The sequence below is a fragment of the Berghia stephanieae genome, chromosome 3, assembly GCF_034508935.2.
Source record: "Berghia stephanieae isolate SIO BIC M18660-M18661 chromosome 3, UCSD_Bste_1.3, whole genome shotgun sequence".
NCBI classification, from domain to species: domain Eukaryota; kingdom Metazoa; phylum Mollusca; class Gastropoda; order Nudibranchia; family Aeolidiidae; genus Berghia; species Berghia stephanieae.
The window spans coordinates 3,437,056-3,454,555 of record NC_088362.1 but is presented as its reverse complement, the minus strand read 5'-3'; the positions used below and the strand labels follow the sequence as shown (position 1 = coordinate 3,454,555).

The window sequence follows — 17,500 nt, the reverse complement described above, 5'->3', positions numbered from 1 at the left end:
ATTTAAAAAGCCTCAGGATCCCTATTACAGATTTGAGAAGACCCGGTTATAAATATTAGGGTTATAAATTAATCCTGTTATAACCGGATCACCAGTCAGATGCATCTATAATGGCCCGTTATAAATGGTCTTGACTGCAATAAATTAAGAGAGCAAAGACAGGTAGATATATATGCATACGGGGAAAAATAATAAATAAATAAATAAACGGAGAGGGGCGGGGGAGAGAGAGAGAGAGAGAGAGAGAGAGAGAGAGAGAGAGAGAGAGAGAAAAGAGAGAGGGGAGAAATAGGGGAGATAGAGGGGGGGGGGGGGGGGGGATAGATAGGGGAGGGATATAATGTATTTCAGGTGGTCACAAAAATAAATAAATAAATAAATAAAAACGCGCCGCTCTTTCTCGGCTTGCGTCTCTGGGACTCTTTATTGGATTTCATTCAAATTCATAACACAAATAAAACAAATCTCTATTCGAAGACTAAGTGTCAAAATGTCGTGGGGAAGGCAAAGGTGGTAGTGATAGCCAGAGACCGTCCCAGATGGAGATCTGTGGTGGACGCCCTGCCCTCTGCTCAATGGAATACAAAACAAACATGTCCATTAATTCTTTGACAGTGTCAGATTTGTCCACCAACTCAAGCCTCCGTGTGTCGTTTGAAAGATATACTCCCACTGCCGAAATTTAAAGACAGAATCAGTCGCACCGTTTATGCATCATTTCATCCTATTTTTCAACTATGTGCGGCTGTGTGGTCTTGTGGTATGATACTCGCTTTCAGATCGGAAGGTCCTGGGTTCGAGCCTTGCTCGACGCATAGTTGAGTCCTTGGAAAAGACTCTTTACTCACATTCTCTCACCGTACTCAGGTGTAAAATGAGTACATGGCCGTTAACAGTGTTGTCTCTGTCCGAAAAAAATTGTAATATCGCCAAACAGGTGTCATGTCTCGTTCTACATATTACGTGTTGCTGTTGGCTGGGGTACCCCTTGTAAAGTGCTTTGAGCACGTTTAGTTGATATTGCGCTATATAAAAAAAAATCTCAAATAAAAATTTAAAAAACTATGGTGAACTCGAGAGTTAAAACACTGAACCCGATAAGGCGCGTTTACATCCAACAATTCAAAGTCTTTCACAATCCTGAAAATGTGGAAAAGGAAGAATAAATTTGTCTAACGAAGTGCAACACATCACAATAATTTGCTTGCAATCCTTTTTCTGTGATGAATACACATCAATCGGCCAGTTACTTTCTTGTCACAGACAATTGAAATGTAGCTGCTCGAAGCTCGAAGAAATAAATAATTATGTGAAATTGAATGTAAGCTTCAATATAATGTGTCTTTTGTAATTAAATTGAAGCTTACATTCAATTTCACATTATTATTTATGTCACAGACAATTGAAATGTGATTCCATCTACAATAACGGTATATAATTGCGATGATATCCAATGGAAATGTTTTCCTTTAGTTGCGACTCACCGCGTTCTTCATTCTAACAATACTATTACTATGCAGCGGCCAATGTAAATAATATACATTTTTTCTATAAATGTTCTCTTGTTACATATACAATTTCATCGACACCAATATGAATATTGAAAACTGACCTAAATCACCAGTGACTCATATAATCTATCTTATTACACTTACTGTAGTTTCTATTTTCAAGTCTAAATATGCCAGATTTATGTTTTAACTCTGGGGAAAATGCTAAGCAAACAGTAGGTATTTAATCCAGACATTTACGTCTCCTCCTCCCTCCCCTCCTTCTTCATAAGAATCAATAATCTTATTTATTATCATTAATAGAATAATGAGCAAATTTCTATTGATGCTTATTGTCAACTTCTCATTCGTCTTATCTTGAAGCTGGTGTTGAATTGAAAAAAAAAAAAAAAAAAGACCACTCACACTAGAGAAAGATGTTCAACACCTTTTCTTAAATTATTACAATGGAACAAAAATCCATCCCGTATTTCCTCGATATTTTTTTCCAACTCTCTTTGGCCACTCAGCAGTCATTGGGTAGCTGGGTCTATGAGATCTTGTGGAAAAATACTTTGCTATAGACTAGATCTGAATGACTATTAAATACTCGACTGGCCATTTGTATCCCAAATAGAGAGTGGTTAGAAGAAAATGTTTTGATACAGGCAGCTTTTATTTTACTTCATTGTGTCTTACCGTTTCACAACGACAGCAGTTATAGCATAGCAATGGGACTCAAGCTTCATTGAAGCCATAGTCACAATGCTGTAACTGTTCATTTGGTGGAAGAAAACAACCAAACCTGCAGTTATAGAATTGCCAAATAAATAACTAGAGAAATTGTTGTTTGAAAGAAATTTAGCCTCCCTGTTATAGGCTTGAAAGACAAAACAAAGTCAATAATATTCCTGATTGTCTAAAGAAATAAAGGTTACAATGCTGCCAACCCTAGTCCATGAAAATGTGTACTATTATATATGAAGACCCAAAATGAGTAAGATTTTGAAAATAATATGAACAATTCTTTAAATACAATAATTAGCCTTAAATCTGATGATGGCCGATTAGACCATACTAGCAACGTTATAATCAATATTTAAATTAATGAATAAACTTACTCTTTATAGACTACGAGACCACCCAACAACGCCTAAAATTTGTCTCATAAAAATGTAAGAAATAGGCATGGGGTAAAAGAAACCCGAGTAAACTCTGGATATAGTCGGTGTTAGGGTTGAGTGAGTTAAGCTGATTATTTAGAGAAAAGAAAGTAGGGGAAAAAAACAGACAGTACTCGCTGCTGTATAAACAAAATGCACAATACGTAAACACTATTCTCATATTCAAAGATTTTTCAACTCTGCCCTATTTAACATATCTTAAAGTTTGTATGGTAAGTAAGGTAAACCATATACACTTAACTAAGACTGGCACTCTCCGATCCTGAGCCAAGTGTCTACTTAAACAGAGGACTAGTTGAGCATCACATAACTTTTGTTTGATTACTTTTATTAAACGAAGGAAACCTAGATAATCCACACACATGATCGAATAAATTTGTTCGATTTTCAAGCACGTTGCCTGTGCTAGAAAAGACGTGCTTTCGAATAATCTTTAGCAAAATAATCCACTAAAAGAACCAGGAAAAAAAAAACATGTCGAAAATGCTATATTGTTAAATAAATGATATTATTTATGATGGTAATCATAACAAACAAACAAATGAGATTAGGCAAGTGATTGGTACAAGCAAGGGATGTGGAGCATACAGATTGCCCATCATGCCTTACACTACAAAATGGTGTCCAGTGTCTGCACTGACAAGCATCTGCCTGGTTTTTTAAAAAAAAGAAAAAATCAAGAGGAAAAAATATGACCAACTGAATGACTTTGCCATGGTGTTCTTCAAACAAAGTAAACTGCCATATAAATATAGGTGTCTGATATGACGTATTTGTTTGAGTACAAAGAGCGGGGTTGTCATCAATCGAACGTGGATAAATAATTTTATTTTGATTTGGCTTTTTTTTGTTTTCGGTCCCTTTGCAAGAAGGTGACGAAAATAAAAGGGAGCATACCAGTAGTTTGTTGTTTTTCATCATTTGCAGCCGTATTGCATTTAGAGCGTTTGTAATAAAAAGAAACAAAATGTATAGCCTATTGAGCATTGTGTATGATAATGAAGGTGATGTTGTTGTCTTTGTCTTTGATTGTGGTTGTTGCAGGGAACATACAGTTTTTGTTCTTGCTTGTTATTTGCAGTAGTACTGTGTATTGCAGTTTTTGTTCTTGTTTGCTATTTGCAGTAGTTCTGTATCTTGCAGTTTTTGTTCTTGTTTGTTATTTGCAGTAGTACTGCAGATAGTAGTTTGTTGTTTTTCATTATTTGCAGTTGTATTGCATTTAGAACGTTCGTAATAAAAAGAAACAAAATGTATAGCCTATTGAGCATTGTGTATGATAATGAAGGTGATGTTGTTGTCTTTGTAGTAGTTGTGATAGTGATGTGATTGTGGTTGCTGTAGTGGAGGTAGTAATAATGATAAAGTGGTTGTGTCAGTGATGATGATGAGGTTGTAGAATTGCATTTGATGATTATGATGATGATGATGATGTATGTGTCTGTTGGTGTAGTAGCAGTGATAGTGATGAGGATGTGGTGGTGATGTTGGTTAGGGAGTTGAGATAGTGAAGATGATGATGTGGTGGTAGTGGTGATTTAGTTGTGGAAGGACAGCCAATAGTGATGGTGGAGTAGTAGACATAGTGGTGGTTGTAGTGGTGGTATTAATAATGATGGTGGTAGTGATGATGGTTAGGAGGAGGAGGAGAAGGATGATGACAATGTGGTGGTAGATTTTTAATATGAAGAAAATAAATAAATATTAAAACAAAATTTTCAGAAACCAAAAATAGTTAACTGAGAGACAGCATAATATGTATAAGAGGCCTAAAATTGAAAATATAAATTTAACAGTCAAAATAAGAATAAGAAGGAATATAAAGGATTGAAAAGGAAATTAGAAAGAACTTCCAAGGAATTATCAGAACGTCATACAAATAAAGTCTTGAAAATTGGTCTCAGTGAACCAATACGAGTATAAGCTGGATGTGTTGAGAAAGGAGCTGAATCAAGAGGAATATGATAATTTTCGTTAAGTTGTGTCTGATCCAATGAGAAAAACATTTATACTTCTGTCTACTAGCCCCTGATCACAAGATCAGGCAGGTAAATGCATTAGATCAGTTGTGAACAAGACATTCAGTGACTGGAAAGACTCGGCGACAGGCCAGTGGCATAATCAAGTGACGTCGATACGATCTATTCAATTCTATTCTATTAAATCTTGTACTCAATAACGCTCCTGCATTGATTATGTTGTAGGAAAATGCCTTGAAATATAAGGTATGGAAAAGTGCCATATGAAAACAGAGAATAAAAAGTCAGGGGGTCAGTGTCACACTCGGGATCCAACTGACACGACACCCTCCACCAAGCCGAGAGAGAGAGAGAGAGAGAGAGAGAGGGGAGAAGAGAGAGAGAGAGAGAGAGAGAGAGAGAGATCAGCTAATTGGTCGCACTAAAAACAACAACAAAATAAATTTTTTAAATTGAGCTTTATATAGCACAATATCCACTAAATGTGCTCAAAGCGCTTTACAAGGGGTCCCTGGTCAACAGCAACATTTAACATGTAGGACGGGACATGACGTCTGAGCCTGATAGGCGATATTACAATTTTCCGGACAAATACAACGCTGTTAACGACCAGATACTCATTTTACACCTGAGTACGGTGAGAGAATGTGCGTAAAGAGCCTTTTCCAAGGACTCAACTATGCGTCGAGCGTGAGGCTCGAACCCAGGACCTTCCGATCCGAAAGCGAGTGTCATACCACAATACCACATAGCCGCACTGAGCCATATCAAACTTAGTGACTATTGTGCAGAATCTTCTCTCTCAACTTCTTGGGGAATCAACAATGAGGCTGGCTTACACTAACACTTCAATGTTTTGCACTCTGTCCGTATTAATAAACCCAACTAAATTGTCTTCATTTTCTGTTGCCACGCTTACAGAATTCACAAAATTGATATCTCCAACAAGTTTTTATGACCTCCTATAGATTGTTTATTTTAAAAGTATTATATATTGCTATTTCTGAACTTAAAATTGAACATTTTAAATGAACTGATTTCATATTATTGATACAGCAACTGATTTTTAAAATTTCATTCTACATTGAAATGATGTCGTCAAAGATGGGGTAGATGTCATGACTTTAGGATTAAAAAAGGCTTCTTAAATTGAAAAAGCAAACTTTTGACTTTACAAAAATCCAGACATTTCCATAAATCTACTGTGAAAATTTCAAGATGATTGGATGAATAAATCACTGATTGGTGGCCACTTAAACTTAAGCCTCGAGCCTCGAGGTGTAATCAAATCGGTCACAGATTTTTGACGGATTTCCAATTATAAGAGTCACCCTTTTTCAAGGCACATTTTTGGCGATAACTTTTTAACCAATTGAGATATCAGGATAATTTGTGTATCACAGTTTTTGTGTTTTCAAGTTCAAGCTCAAATTCAAGCCCTATCTTATTTTCATTTTTTCAATGAAATTCAATTTTTTGTGCAAGTAGAGAGGTGGGCCTTTGGCCTACCAACCTCCGCTGCACGTCCAACTCGCCTTGAGCATGCGTTCACGTAAAATATAAAGTTTTTTTTTAAAACCTACCTCTGTTTCAAAAACTAGCATCTTTCAACTTTCTAAGAAACATTTTGATTTTTCAGAACTTTAGTTCGTTAAAAAATACCGGTCAATCTGACCCGTTGAGTCGAATGAAAACGAAATTTTGTTGTTTACACGGTTCAAAGGAAATGCCGTAAATAATTAATAAATAGAGATCAATTCAATTTCAATAATTGTCAATAAATAAAGAAGTGAGATCAATTTCTTTATTTCTAAACTGACTGAGTTTAGAACTGCTTACACAAACTGAGACTTTTTTTTAATCATCAATTCTTGGTAATCTTCTGATTTCTGATGCCTACCTAAGACTAAGAAAAGGCTTCGTGTGTAGTGTAGAGAAATAACAAACTCAAACCACTCCACTCACTAACATTTTGTTTTTCAGTGAAGTACAAGTTAGCTGACTGATAAAAATTATTATAAACATATTAGAAATGCTAGATTTAGATCTTACATGAAATAAACGATGACCTTACCGGTAGAGTATTGGGAAGGAACGTCAATACGAAATTGTTGAATTCCTTGAGCTTGCTTGCACAGGTAGAAAATCAGCCATGTAAAAAGTAGTGTTGGGTTATTTGATCGCTTTTACTCGATCGACGATCGAGCGCCAAGCCACGAGTCAGTGCTCGATCTCAATGCCGGAAGAGCGAGTTAGTAAAACGATTACTCGATCGTAAAACGATCAGGCGGGTTGTGAGCTTGAGACGATCTTGACACGTGAGACGAGCTTGAGACGATCAGGATTCGAGCGAGCGGAGGGGTAACGAGTGTTTCGAATCATTTCAAATTCAAACGATCACAGTTTGCCATCCGATACCAATCGCCAATGTTTGCACACGGTAGTCTGTGGTTCTTCCACAGCCCTCACTCCTTGTCAGATGTTAGTGTGTCTGGGTGGCAGTGGCAGGGAAATTCGTATAGGTGTATCACGCGTGTGTGACAAGACTTCATTAAACCTACTAAAGTTTGACTATCACACACACACACACATACACACACACACACACACACACACACTAAGGCTATTTCTATGACACACACGCATCCCTCTATCAATGAACACTCCTACAGTAGTGCGGCTATGTGGTCTAGTCATGACGTAACTATAGGTAGTACTCTAGTCGACCATGGGTCTCGTGCACTATAATGGTCTAGTGGTATGACACCCGCTTTGGGATCGGAAAGTCCTGGGTTCGAGCCTCGCGCTCGGTGCATAGTTGAGTCTTTGGACAAGGCTTTTTACTCACATTCTCTCACCGTACTCAGGTGTAAAATGAGTACCTGGCCGTTAACAGCGTTGTCTTTGTCTGAAAAATTGTAATATCGCCTAACAGGCGGCATGTCCCGTCCTACATATCAAATGTTGCTGTTGACCGGGGACCCCTTTACAAAGCGCTTTGATCACATTTAGTGGATATTGTAAAGCTCAATTTTTTAAAGTAAAACATTAGCTTTGAATATGGAATGTTTCAATTTTAGATGCCTGTGTATTCTTTGTTAGTTCCCATCAACATCATCATCATCATCATCATCAGGGGCAGCGGTACGGTCTTTGGTTGGCACCCGAAAGGTACCGAGTTCGATCACCCGCCGCTGAGTGGTCTTGAGCAAGTCACCTTGCCCTAACTAAATTTGCGGCGCTGCACTGCGGCTATCGCTTGGGTTATTCCAGTCTTCCCTTAGAATAGACCCAAAAGACGAATCTCCCCTATGGGATGAATAAAGGGAATTATGTTTAATTTATTTATCATCACCATCATATCAGCGGGATCATCATCATCACCACCACCCTAATAATAATGGATAAAATAAATATCAACACATTTCAATGTAATAATCAATCTAAAATCAATCAGTGCTCCTAAAAGACCCTTTGATTTCTTTGTCTAATTCGTTCCATACTTTTGGAGTCCCGACAAAGAAAGATTTTCAGCTAACTATAGTTTATATATGGGAATATTAATCAGTCGTTTATATTGGAATCGGAGTTGTCTAGCAGGTGTATTAGTTCAAAGCGCATTTCCAAGGATTTACCATGCTCAATGAACTTCACAATATTTTATTTAATTTATTCCTCCGGCACGCCATATCGACCAGACATCCATTTCGTACAGTAGGTACCGATCGCTGTTTGGAGTCTTTTTGTATTAAAGCTCTTTACAATACCCGTCATTGCTTATAAGATAAGAATACATTCACACCTGAGTCAAGTGCCTGACACACGGACTTAACGTCTGGATCACAATTTTCAACAATCACTGTCACTCATCCGGCCATTGATAAGGCTTGATTTTGTGACAAGAGACACCGTACCACTGAGCGACCGAACAAATAATCACCATCTGCGCCATCGTCATCATCATCATCATCATTATCATCATCCTCATCACAGCCGTAACAGCCAGCAAAACCACAATCATCATCTTCGGGTCCGGTCTATCCGTGTGGGGGGTGGGGGTGGAACCTGCTAAAGTATTTCATTTTTTAAACAGAAACACGATAATCATCATCATCATCATCATCGTCATCCATTGTCGTCGGCATCGTTATCATCGTGTCCGGGCAATCCGTGTGTGTCTGGGTGTGGAACCTGCTAAATATTATTATTATCTACCTACCTAATAAAAACACACCATTCTTGTTCATTTATTTTTCAAATAATGAAATGAAAGGCACGACCTTTCCCGCACACACAAGAGGCGATGACGACCAGTGACAAATTATGGGAGGTGGGGGCGGCCGACAACTTTTGGCGCGACATAAATATGAAATGTTAAGGTGACAGCGGGATGATGGTGGTGGGGGGGGGGGGGTCTCAACCCTTCACCATCAACAACTGTTTGATGGCGTGTGTGTGTGTGTGTGTGTGTGTGTGTGTGTGTATGTGTGTGTGATGCGACGAACGATCATAATCAAGGCTGCCAGACAGCCAGATTTCTTCTTGCCCAAGTAGTCAAATAGACCCCAAATAGCCAAACACCACAAGCATTCTGACTCCCTTGAAAAACTCATTTGTTTTGATTAACAAAACAATCGACTACAGTTGGATAAACTTATCTTTTCATTTTTTTAAAATAAAATATTTTTTTTTAAATGAATAATAATAGAAAAGCGTTTCTTAGTAACCAATTTTGAACTTGGCCATCTGGCAGCCCCCATCATAACCAGCTGCAGTCAAGCCAGCCACAGACATAAGAGAGGGAGGGTATGTGAAGTTTCCTGTGGCAAACGAGTTGCTCGTGTTTTTTTTTTCAAACGAATCACTGCTCGATGACGTCACTGACTCGAAACCCGCCCGAAACCGACTCGATTTTAGAGGACTCGATCGAAAACCCGCTCGATTTGATCGTTTCAAACTCGACCCAGCACTAGTAAAAAGTGAAAAGGGAAGTAATATCCCAAATAATCTTAGATCCAAAACTACAACCCCCGTGGTGAGCGAAACAATCACATTTATTTATATATTATTTATTTATTTATACTATTTATTGATATATAACTCATTTGTGTATTTATTTATTTACATATTTATTTGTGTATTTATTTATTATTTATATCAGCCTCCTCCTCCTCCTCTTCCTCCCCTCCCCTCTTCCTCCTCCTCCTCTTCCTCCTCCTCCTCCTCCTCCTCCTCCTCCTCCTCCTCCTCCTCCTTCTTCTTCTTCTTCTTCTTCTTCTTCTTCTTCTTCTTCTTCTTCTTCTTCTTCTTCTTCTTCTTTCTTTATTTCTTTCTTTCTTTTTTTTTTTTTTGCAGGACGTAAAAATCAAAATTAAAATTGAGATTTATAAAGCGCAATATCCACTAAATTTGCTCAAAGCGCTTTACAATTGGTCCTTGGTCAACAGCAACGACTCCTGTTAGGTGAAATTACAATTTTTCGGACACATATAACGCTGTTAACGGCCAGGTACTAATTTTACACCTGAGTACGATGAGAGAATGTGAGTAAAGAGCCTTCTCCAAGGACTCGACTAAGGCTCGAACCCACGACCTTCCGATCCGAAAGCGAGTGTGATATACCACAAGACCACATAGCCGATCTAGTTACATTAGTGACATGGGCAGACATGTTTAATTTGGTATCAAATTAAACTCCTAGTTTTCTCAAAGACTCCTTAGTGATGAGAATTGGATTCAATAGTCTTATGTCACGTCGCCCAGAAACGGCGGCCATCGTGGTTCTAAACAAAGAAAATCGGTACTTTTTATTCTTCATGCTGGCTAGAACTTTTCATATGTCTTGTGATCAGAATGTGTAAAAGTCAGAACATGATCAGATTTATAAAGTTTTTGTTTTTTCCTCTGGATACGCTTTTATGCTCGTCGGAGAAACATTTCATAAGGGCGTCCGCCATTGTTCCGATAGTTTAGACCAGTTATTAAGTTACCATGCGTCATTACGAGGAAGTGACGTTACGACTGTTGAAGCGAATTACACAATCAGAAAGATTCAGGTTAAGCGTGGAACAGGGGCGGTTGGTCACATTGTATTTAAGGCGGCACAAATTCGAAATACAGAATCAAACTTTATTGGTCTAGTTAATTTAACTTAATTTGACCTACTTTGTATGTGTGTGTGTGTGTGTGTGTGTGTATGTGTGTGTGTGTGTGTGGAGGGGGGTATTGCAATTGTTTGCATATGTGCGTGTATTTGCGTGTGCGTGTATGTGTGTGTGTTAGAATATTAACGAGACGTACTCACAAAAGAGCATCAATTATCTTGGACAAAACTTGTCTGTTAACTTTCATCTGTTCATTATAACGACTCACAGACGCAGCATATCCTGTTTCCAACTGATTTCTTATATCTACAACGTTGAAAAGTTTATAATTAACAGCATCTGTGACATGGCTATTTGATTCAGAATGTTTCTTCAGAGCCTGAGAGATGTGCGCAATATCACTGAATCCTCCTGTTGTCCGTTATAGCATACATCACCAAAAATCAAGCAACAAAAACAATGAAGCGTTTTACGGCTTTCACTGGCAGTAAGCCATTCAACATTTTAAAAATAACCATTATTAAATCGGCGCTGTCTCCTCGGTGTGTTAGAAACTAAGTTAAAATTCACTGGTTTGTGTGGACCTAAATCTTTCACCACTATTTTCTCTTGAGGGGATAAGTGTCGGAATTGATTATCAATTTAAAAATCAACATGATTCATGATTGGTTACAAATTACAGAAATAACTTTTAAAAATAAAATGATTCAAGATAAAAACAGGTAGGTTTCATAAACAATGACAACAGCGATAATACATTTTCTCTGAATACTAACGGTATGACACACATCTTTAGAATAATTGAATTTAAAAATCCACATTAAATTCCAAACGCAAAGCACTTGTTAACTTAACACACAATCAGCGACATCTTTATAATTATACTATTATTAGACAATGCACACAATACAAGTTGAGTAGGGATCGTTGGGAGTGTGCGGGGATGAAGGACTCCGTGGGGTCAGGGATTTTTATTTATAGTACCATGGGGCTCTTCTCGGTGCATACTTTGTTTACTGTTCTTTTTGATATTTAATATATATTTAAGCAAAACCAACAATGATAAAATATATATTTATTGCCATTCTCTTCATCCGTATATCTAAGTGAAGCAAAGCCTCTTCTTTCAGTGATAAAACTGATATGGTTTTAATTTATCCCAAGTAGGACCTCAAGGCGTGCATCGCTGGATTGGCCGTCTTGGCCTAATTATTTTAGCAGTGAAAGACAATAGTTAGTTGGGGAGGGAGGGTGGAGGGAGATTGGGGAGTGGTAACTAACTTTCTTCAAGGTACAACAGAGTATAGGATAAGGACAGGACGGCCAAACGAAGACTGGCTCATATAAACAAAGAAAACTTCCCCACCACACCACACCCTCCGCTCATTGTCACCCGCGCAGGCAACGGGGGAAAGATGAAACGTGCCGAGTTGACGCCACCTTCGCGGAGCGACGCACGAGTCATCAAATATTAAATTCAAAACAAAAAGCAGTATGTGCTAAATTTTTAATTTTATCAAAATTTTAAGATTGAAGTTTTTTGTTTGGTTGACATGCTAATCTACGGAAAATATAGGGCGGCACAAAACAACTTCGCTCTATTGACCGACCGCCAGTGGCGTGGAAAGGTCAACGTGGCCACGTCTGTGATTTGTCCTCCATAAACTCAAACTTAGAGTCATATTACTTTTGCGGCTATGTGGTCTAGTGGTATAACACTCGCTTTCGGATCGGAAGGTCTCGGGTTCGAGCCTCGCTCGGCGTATAGTTGAGTCCTCGGAAAAGACTCTTACTCACATTCTCTCACCATACTCATGTGTAAAATGAGTACCTGGCCGTTTACAGCGTTGTCTCTATACGAAAAAAAATTGTATCATCGCCTAACAGGCGTCATGTCCCGTCCTAAATGTTAAATGTTGCTGTTGGCCAGGGACCCCTAGTAAAGCGCTTTGAGCACATTTAGTGGATATTGCGCTATATAAACATCAATTTAATTTAATTTAAAACTATAAGTCAATGTCCAGCAATAATAAATATCACCTCGACATGATACCGGTTTGAGGCGATGAGTCACATAATTTTAGCTTTGAATAGACTTTTTGACATCCGCTCCATTTCTCACATTTTAAAAAATGAGCAATATCCACTAAATGTAGGTATCCCAAACTACCGCTGTGTGGCAGGCGAATTTGCCGGGATCGATCAAAAAGTGGGGTGTTAATATCTGTCTCTCTCTCTCTTGAATTAAACTTTATTTAATAAAAAAAAGGATAATATTATATTTCAATATCTGCTCTACAAGATGAGCTAAATATTTAAACTATTCAAGCTATGTGAACTTTTTAACAGCTATTCAAAAACGCTCTCATAAAGAGATCCGATTGCAAATTTTCGCTGTGAAAACTGCGTACCGATCGACCGAAATTCGGGTCTCGTCACAAGATCTGCTCGCGCTAAAAGCTGAACGGACCAACAGCTGTGAAATCAAGTGTGGGAGAATCTCCTTTTAATGCCCTTTCGTGTGGTGTAATTTTTTCGTTTATAAACACAACAAAAATATTATTAAAATTTAACTGAATTTGCCCTATTTTTGACTGAAAATTTGACTCTCTTAACGGTTAATAAACGGCGAAAAAATTACACCATAAAAATCTGCAGCATTTGAAGGCTATAATATCAAAAATCCAGCATGCTGGCTTGATTCAACACATAGCGCCATCTTTAAAAGCAAAGCCTTTGTTTCCGCTTTCTCTTTCTTTCTCTCCTACCGTCCGACGCGTGAGTTGATACACTGCCGGTGACCGAGACCGATTGTATTGTAACGTTTCCAAACAGCCATCTAGAATAGTCAAAAGTGTTTCAATTATGGACATGGACTTACTTGAATTATGTGGTAAGTAAATCTTATTGTTTTTTATTTTATTATGATCGGTGTTTGAGTAGATCGAAGCTTTTCTCTATCTTGTCTTAATCTTATCATGATACTGTTTGCTCCACTCCACTAACTTTTCTGAATTAATGGATAATGTTTGTATTCGTGTTCATTCATGAAGGCTATTATTATTATTATTATTATTATTATTATTATTATTATTATTATTATTATCATGATGATTATTATTATTATTATCGGAGCCCACCGATCGCTAAGAATGAACGTGTCATTATCACTGATACTTCTAGATGAAAAATAAAATAATAGAAACTGGTCGTGTCAGTGTCCGTCCTGACTGCTAGACTTGTGCTTGTGATTGTGAGTCCTACTAGTACTAGGAAATGGAAAGTATCACACTATCGACGTCTAAGTCTAGTTGTTTCTCAATTTTCTGAAATTTAGATTAAGTCAAGCTCATTCATTAAGAAATTATTGACAATTGGGACGAAATCTGGTGCACATTGTTTGATCTTATAATAATAATCTTAACAGGATTGCTCCATTCTTCATCAGGTGTCATCAATGAGTAGTATCCAACTTGTTTGTTTTTCAATCGTTTTTTAAAGATCCAGTTTCACCCATGCCATGATTGATGGAACTATTACTATTATAATATAGTGACTCAAACTCCAGTTTAAATTTAACTTTTAACCTTTTACTGTATAGACTACTTGGTAGAAAGGCTTGTTTTTATTTGATGCTATGGGATTGACTTGGTGATGGTTGCTTGTTTATAAGTTTTAGATTTATATTAAATTCTTGAATCCTGCCTATTTGAATTTGACAGTTGAGTTTTGATAGATAGTGTTGATGGTAATGAGTAATCATTTAGCGCGTTGAGCTTGTTGAAATACGGGGTAAGGCGGTGTATAGAAACTATTTATTATTATCACATCTCAAATAAGTTTGAACATTTTAATTCTCCATTTTCAGATGACGAACAAATGAGTCGTCTCAGGGCTTCATTTTTGATGAAGGGAGAAAGGTCGTAGACCTGCACTCCCACCTGTGCAAGTGACACCTGTTTGTCCAGCTTTATCATCTGCGCTTTGAAGCCAAAACGACAGTGTCTGAGGTAAGGTTTCTATGAATATATGACACATCTGTTTTCGTTGTCACAGGCCACCATTATATTTTTTTGATAAATATTTTGGTTGTTTTTGATGTTTTTTACTGCGCTAATATTATCAGTACAGTGAGGCTAAACCAGCTTATGATTTGATTTTTTGTTGTAAAACACAAGGTCCCGCTATGGAGCTTTCAGATTCATATAAGTTCATGATGGTTGCCAGTAGATTTTATTGTTAACATGTATGGTTGAGTTTATTTGGGTTTGTAGTTACAAGTGACTGAGTGACATAGACAAGTAAAAGACGTGTTTATGGCTCTTTTTATGATATAATTTAAGCATGCCTGCAACAGTCAGCAATTAGCAATGGGCCATGTGCTGTTGGTATAATAGCACTAGTTGAAAAGGTCTTTACTAGGTTAGACAAGACTAGATGTTTGCTATGGAATACAATTAAATTCTAAACCATCCCTGTGTTCCTCTCTCGAGCAAAGTATATTAATTTTTTCATACCTAATCCTTATCTTTTTTTAAACTTGTTGGATTCTGATGTATTATCAAGGGTTATCTTTTTGTATAAGGTTCTATTTTTTTTCTGTTCTAATATACTAATGCATTAGTTATAAGCCCTTCAATATTTTCTGGTTATTTTTTCCCTTCTAGGTGGAACAATGGTTCTCCATGTTAAGTCCAGACTCAAGTTATCCTGTCAATAGTATCTGGCGAAAAATTTTGAAGGTGGTGAAGGCGGCAAAAGGGAAAGATAAAACGTTTTTGAATGCACCTGTGGATCTTCACCACCTCAGTGATGCCCTCAATGCCATTGGTGTAGACATGACATTGGAGAAGAACAATTTTAAAAAGACTGTTGTGTCAAAGGAAATTGCTGTGGACCTCGGCAATTTTCTCCTGAAACATGGACATACTTATGGAGACTTCCATAAATTTCTAGGAGACATATCGTCTTCTCCTGTAATTTGCACGAGAGAGAAGTTGCGAGGCATGTATCTCGCTGCAGAAACAAAGAAGGGGAAGCTGATAAAAAATATCAGCAGGGACCCAGCAGCACTTCAGGCATGGCTCAGGAAACCCTTCTTTCCCTGTCATCTGACGGAAATTCAGCTAAACTCTCCTCCTGCCACAGCCACAAAGCCACCCTCGTCATCGCCACCACCACCACCCCCACTGTCATCTACTGTTGACTGGCCAGCACTGAGTCCTCAGCCAACCGTTTTATTTCCTTCATCTGTACTATCATCATCGAGTCAACCTTCTACTTCTACTAAGATTCTCAGCTCACCACCACCGTCGTCTACTGTTAACTGGCCAGCACTGAGTCCTCAGCCAACCGTTTTATTTCCTTCATCTGTACTACCATCATCAAGTCAACCTTCTACTTCTACTAAGATTCTCAGCTAACCACCACCGTCGTCTACTGTTGACTGGCCAGCACTGAGTCCTCAGCCAACCGTTTTATTTCCTTCATCTGTACTACCATCATCAAGTCAACCTTCTACTTCTACTAAGATTCTCAGCTCACCACCACCACCACCATCGTCCTGCATTTCTACTGTATCTGGTTCTACCCCTCATCTCTCCACGAATATTAATTCTCGGAATGTGTCCACACCTGATTCATGTTCAGCACCACTACCGTCATCGTCATTCACTTTTGGTTCTACCCCTCTACCCTCTACGTCTGTTTCTACTCAGAATCCAGCCAAACCTGAATGTACCCCTGCATTGATCACTTCTGTTTTATTGCCAGAATCTTTTTCAGAGTCCCACATCCCACTTTCTTCCACAATTGTTAATGTTGACCATGTTAGAAGATTATCAAAGTCTGTCTCTTCCAAAAAATTGTTTTCATCTATAAAGTCGATTCATCAGAATGTAATATTTTAAAGAAAGAAATTTTTAATTTAAAATTAAAGAACAAAACTTATGTCCGATAGAGCGGCAAATATGAAACTTTTAAATAAAAAAATTCATGAATGGCGTAAGAGTGTTTTGCATGATGAGGAATATAGACGGTCTATGTACACATTTTTTGTATTGTAACGCGCATTTTTTGCTTGGTCTATCTAAAGCTGTTGAGAGTGCTGTGTTAGAATTTGAGAGGGATGTAATTAAAGTGGGGGGTTCACTTGGGAGGGACAGTCAGCAAAAGTTTAATCATTTTCAGTCTAGTATTGGTAAAGAAAGTGCAGCCTTACGTGCTATAAGACTAACTGCAGAAGTATTGGGACCTCGGGGGGGATGAGAAAAATGGGGCAAGGGAAGAATGGCTAAATTATTCTGAAGCTAATAATATTAAGTCTCAGTTTTGCAGTTTTAGAAGTAATCGTTTCAATAATATATTTGAAAATGCTCATGCTCTTTTGTACCATCATAAACATGTTCTTGATTTTCTAGAAAATGAAGTTTCAGGTGACAATTTAAAGCTTCAAAGTATTGTTGCAGATTTGAGGGATAGTAGGGTAATTTCTTTAGTTGCTGCTATTTCACTGTTTAATCTATCACTGGGCCATACTGGGAGTTGATGAAAAGTAAAATTCCTTATGGGTCATTCCTCTCTTATGTCAAAAAGATTGATGTTATTTTTGAGAAATTTATTTGTTAAGGATGATTACTGATGATGAGGCAGAAGCATCTTTTTTGTCAACTGCTGTCAAACGAAGAAGGGTTTCAGATTCTGATGTTGATTGAATAACACTATGAGATTAAATTCAAGCTTCA

At 37.8% G+C, this 17,500-nt stretch overlaps 2 protein-coding genes across 4 annotated transcripts in view; one reads left to right on the top strand and one right to left on the bottom strand.

The window, feature by feature from the left end:
- LOC144967034 (beta-taxilin-like) overlaps nucleotides 1–6,845 on the bottom strand; it is a 25,356-nt gene extending 18,511 nt beyond the window's left edge. The window contains exon 1 of one of the 2 annotated variants that reach the window (XM_078903788.1): nucleotides 6,728–6,845. The gene's annotated coding sequence lies outside the window, so the exon portion shown is untranslated. The remainder of the gene's footprint in view (nucleotides 1–6,727) is intronic. The other variant, XM_078903789.1, reaches the window with a different exon arrangement.
- A 6,071-nt stretch (nucleotides 6,846–12,916) lies between these two features.
- Nucleotides 12,917–17,500, top strand: part of LOC144967033 (uncharacterized) — a 6,408-nt gene continuing 1,824 nt past the window's right edge. The window contains exons 1-3 of one of the 2 annotated variants that reach the window (XM_078903785.1): nucleotides 12,917–13,650; nucleotides 14,626–14,767; nucleotides 15,425–17,500. The exon at nucleotides 15,425–17,500 is cut by the window's right edge and continues 1,824 nt beyond it. In XM_078903785.1, coding sequence (XP_078759911.1) covers nucleotides 15,443–16,180 — 738 coding nt within the window. In that variant the 5' untranslated portion in view covers nucleotides 12,917–13,650; nucleotides 14,626–14,767; nucleotides 15,425–15,442 and the 3' untranslated portion in view covers nucleotides 16,181–17,500. Of the gene's footprint in view, nucleotides 14,768–15,424 lie in introns of both variants that reach the window. The other variant, XM_078903786.1, reaches the window with a different exon arrangement.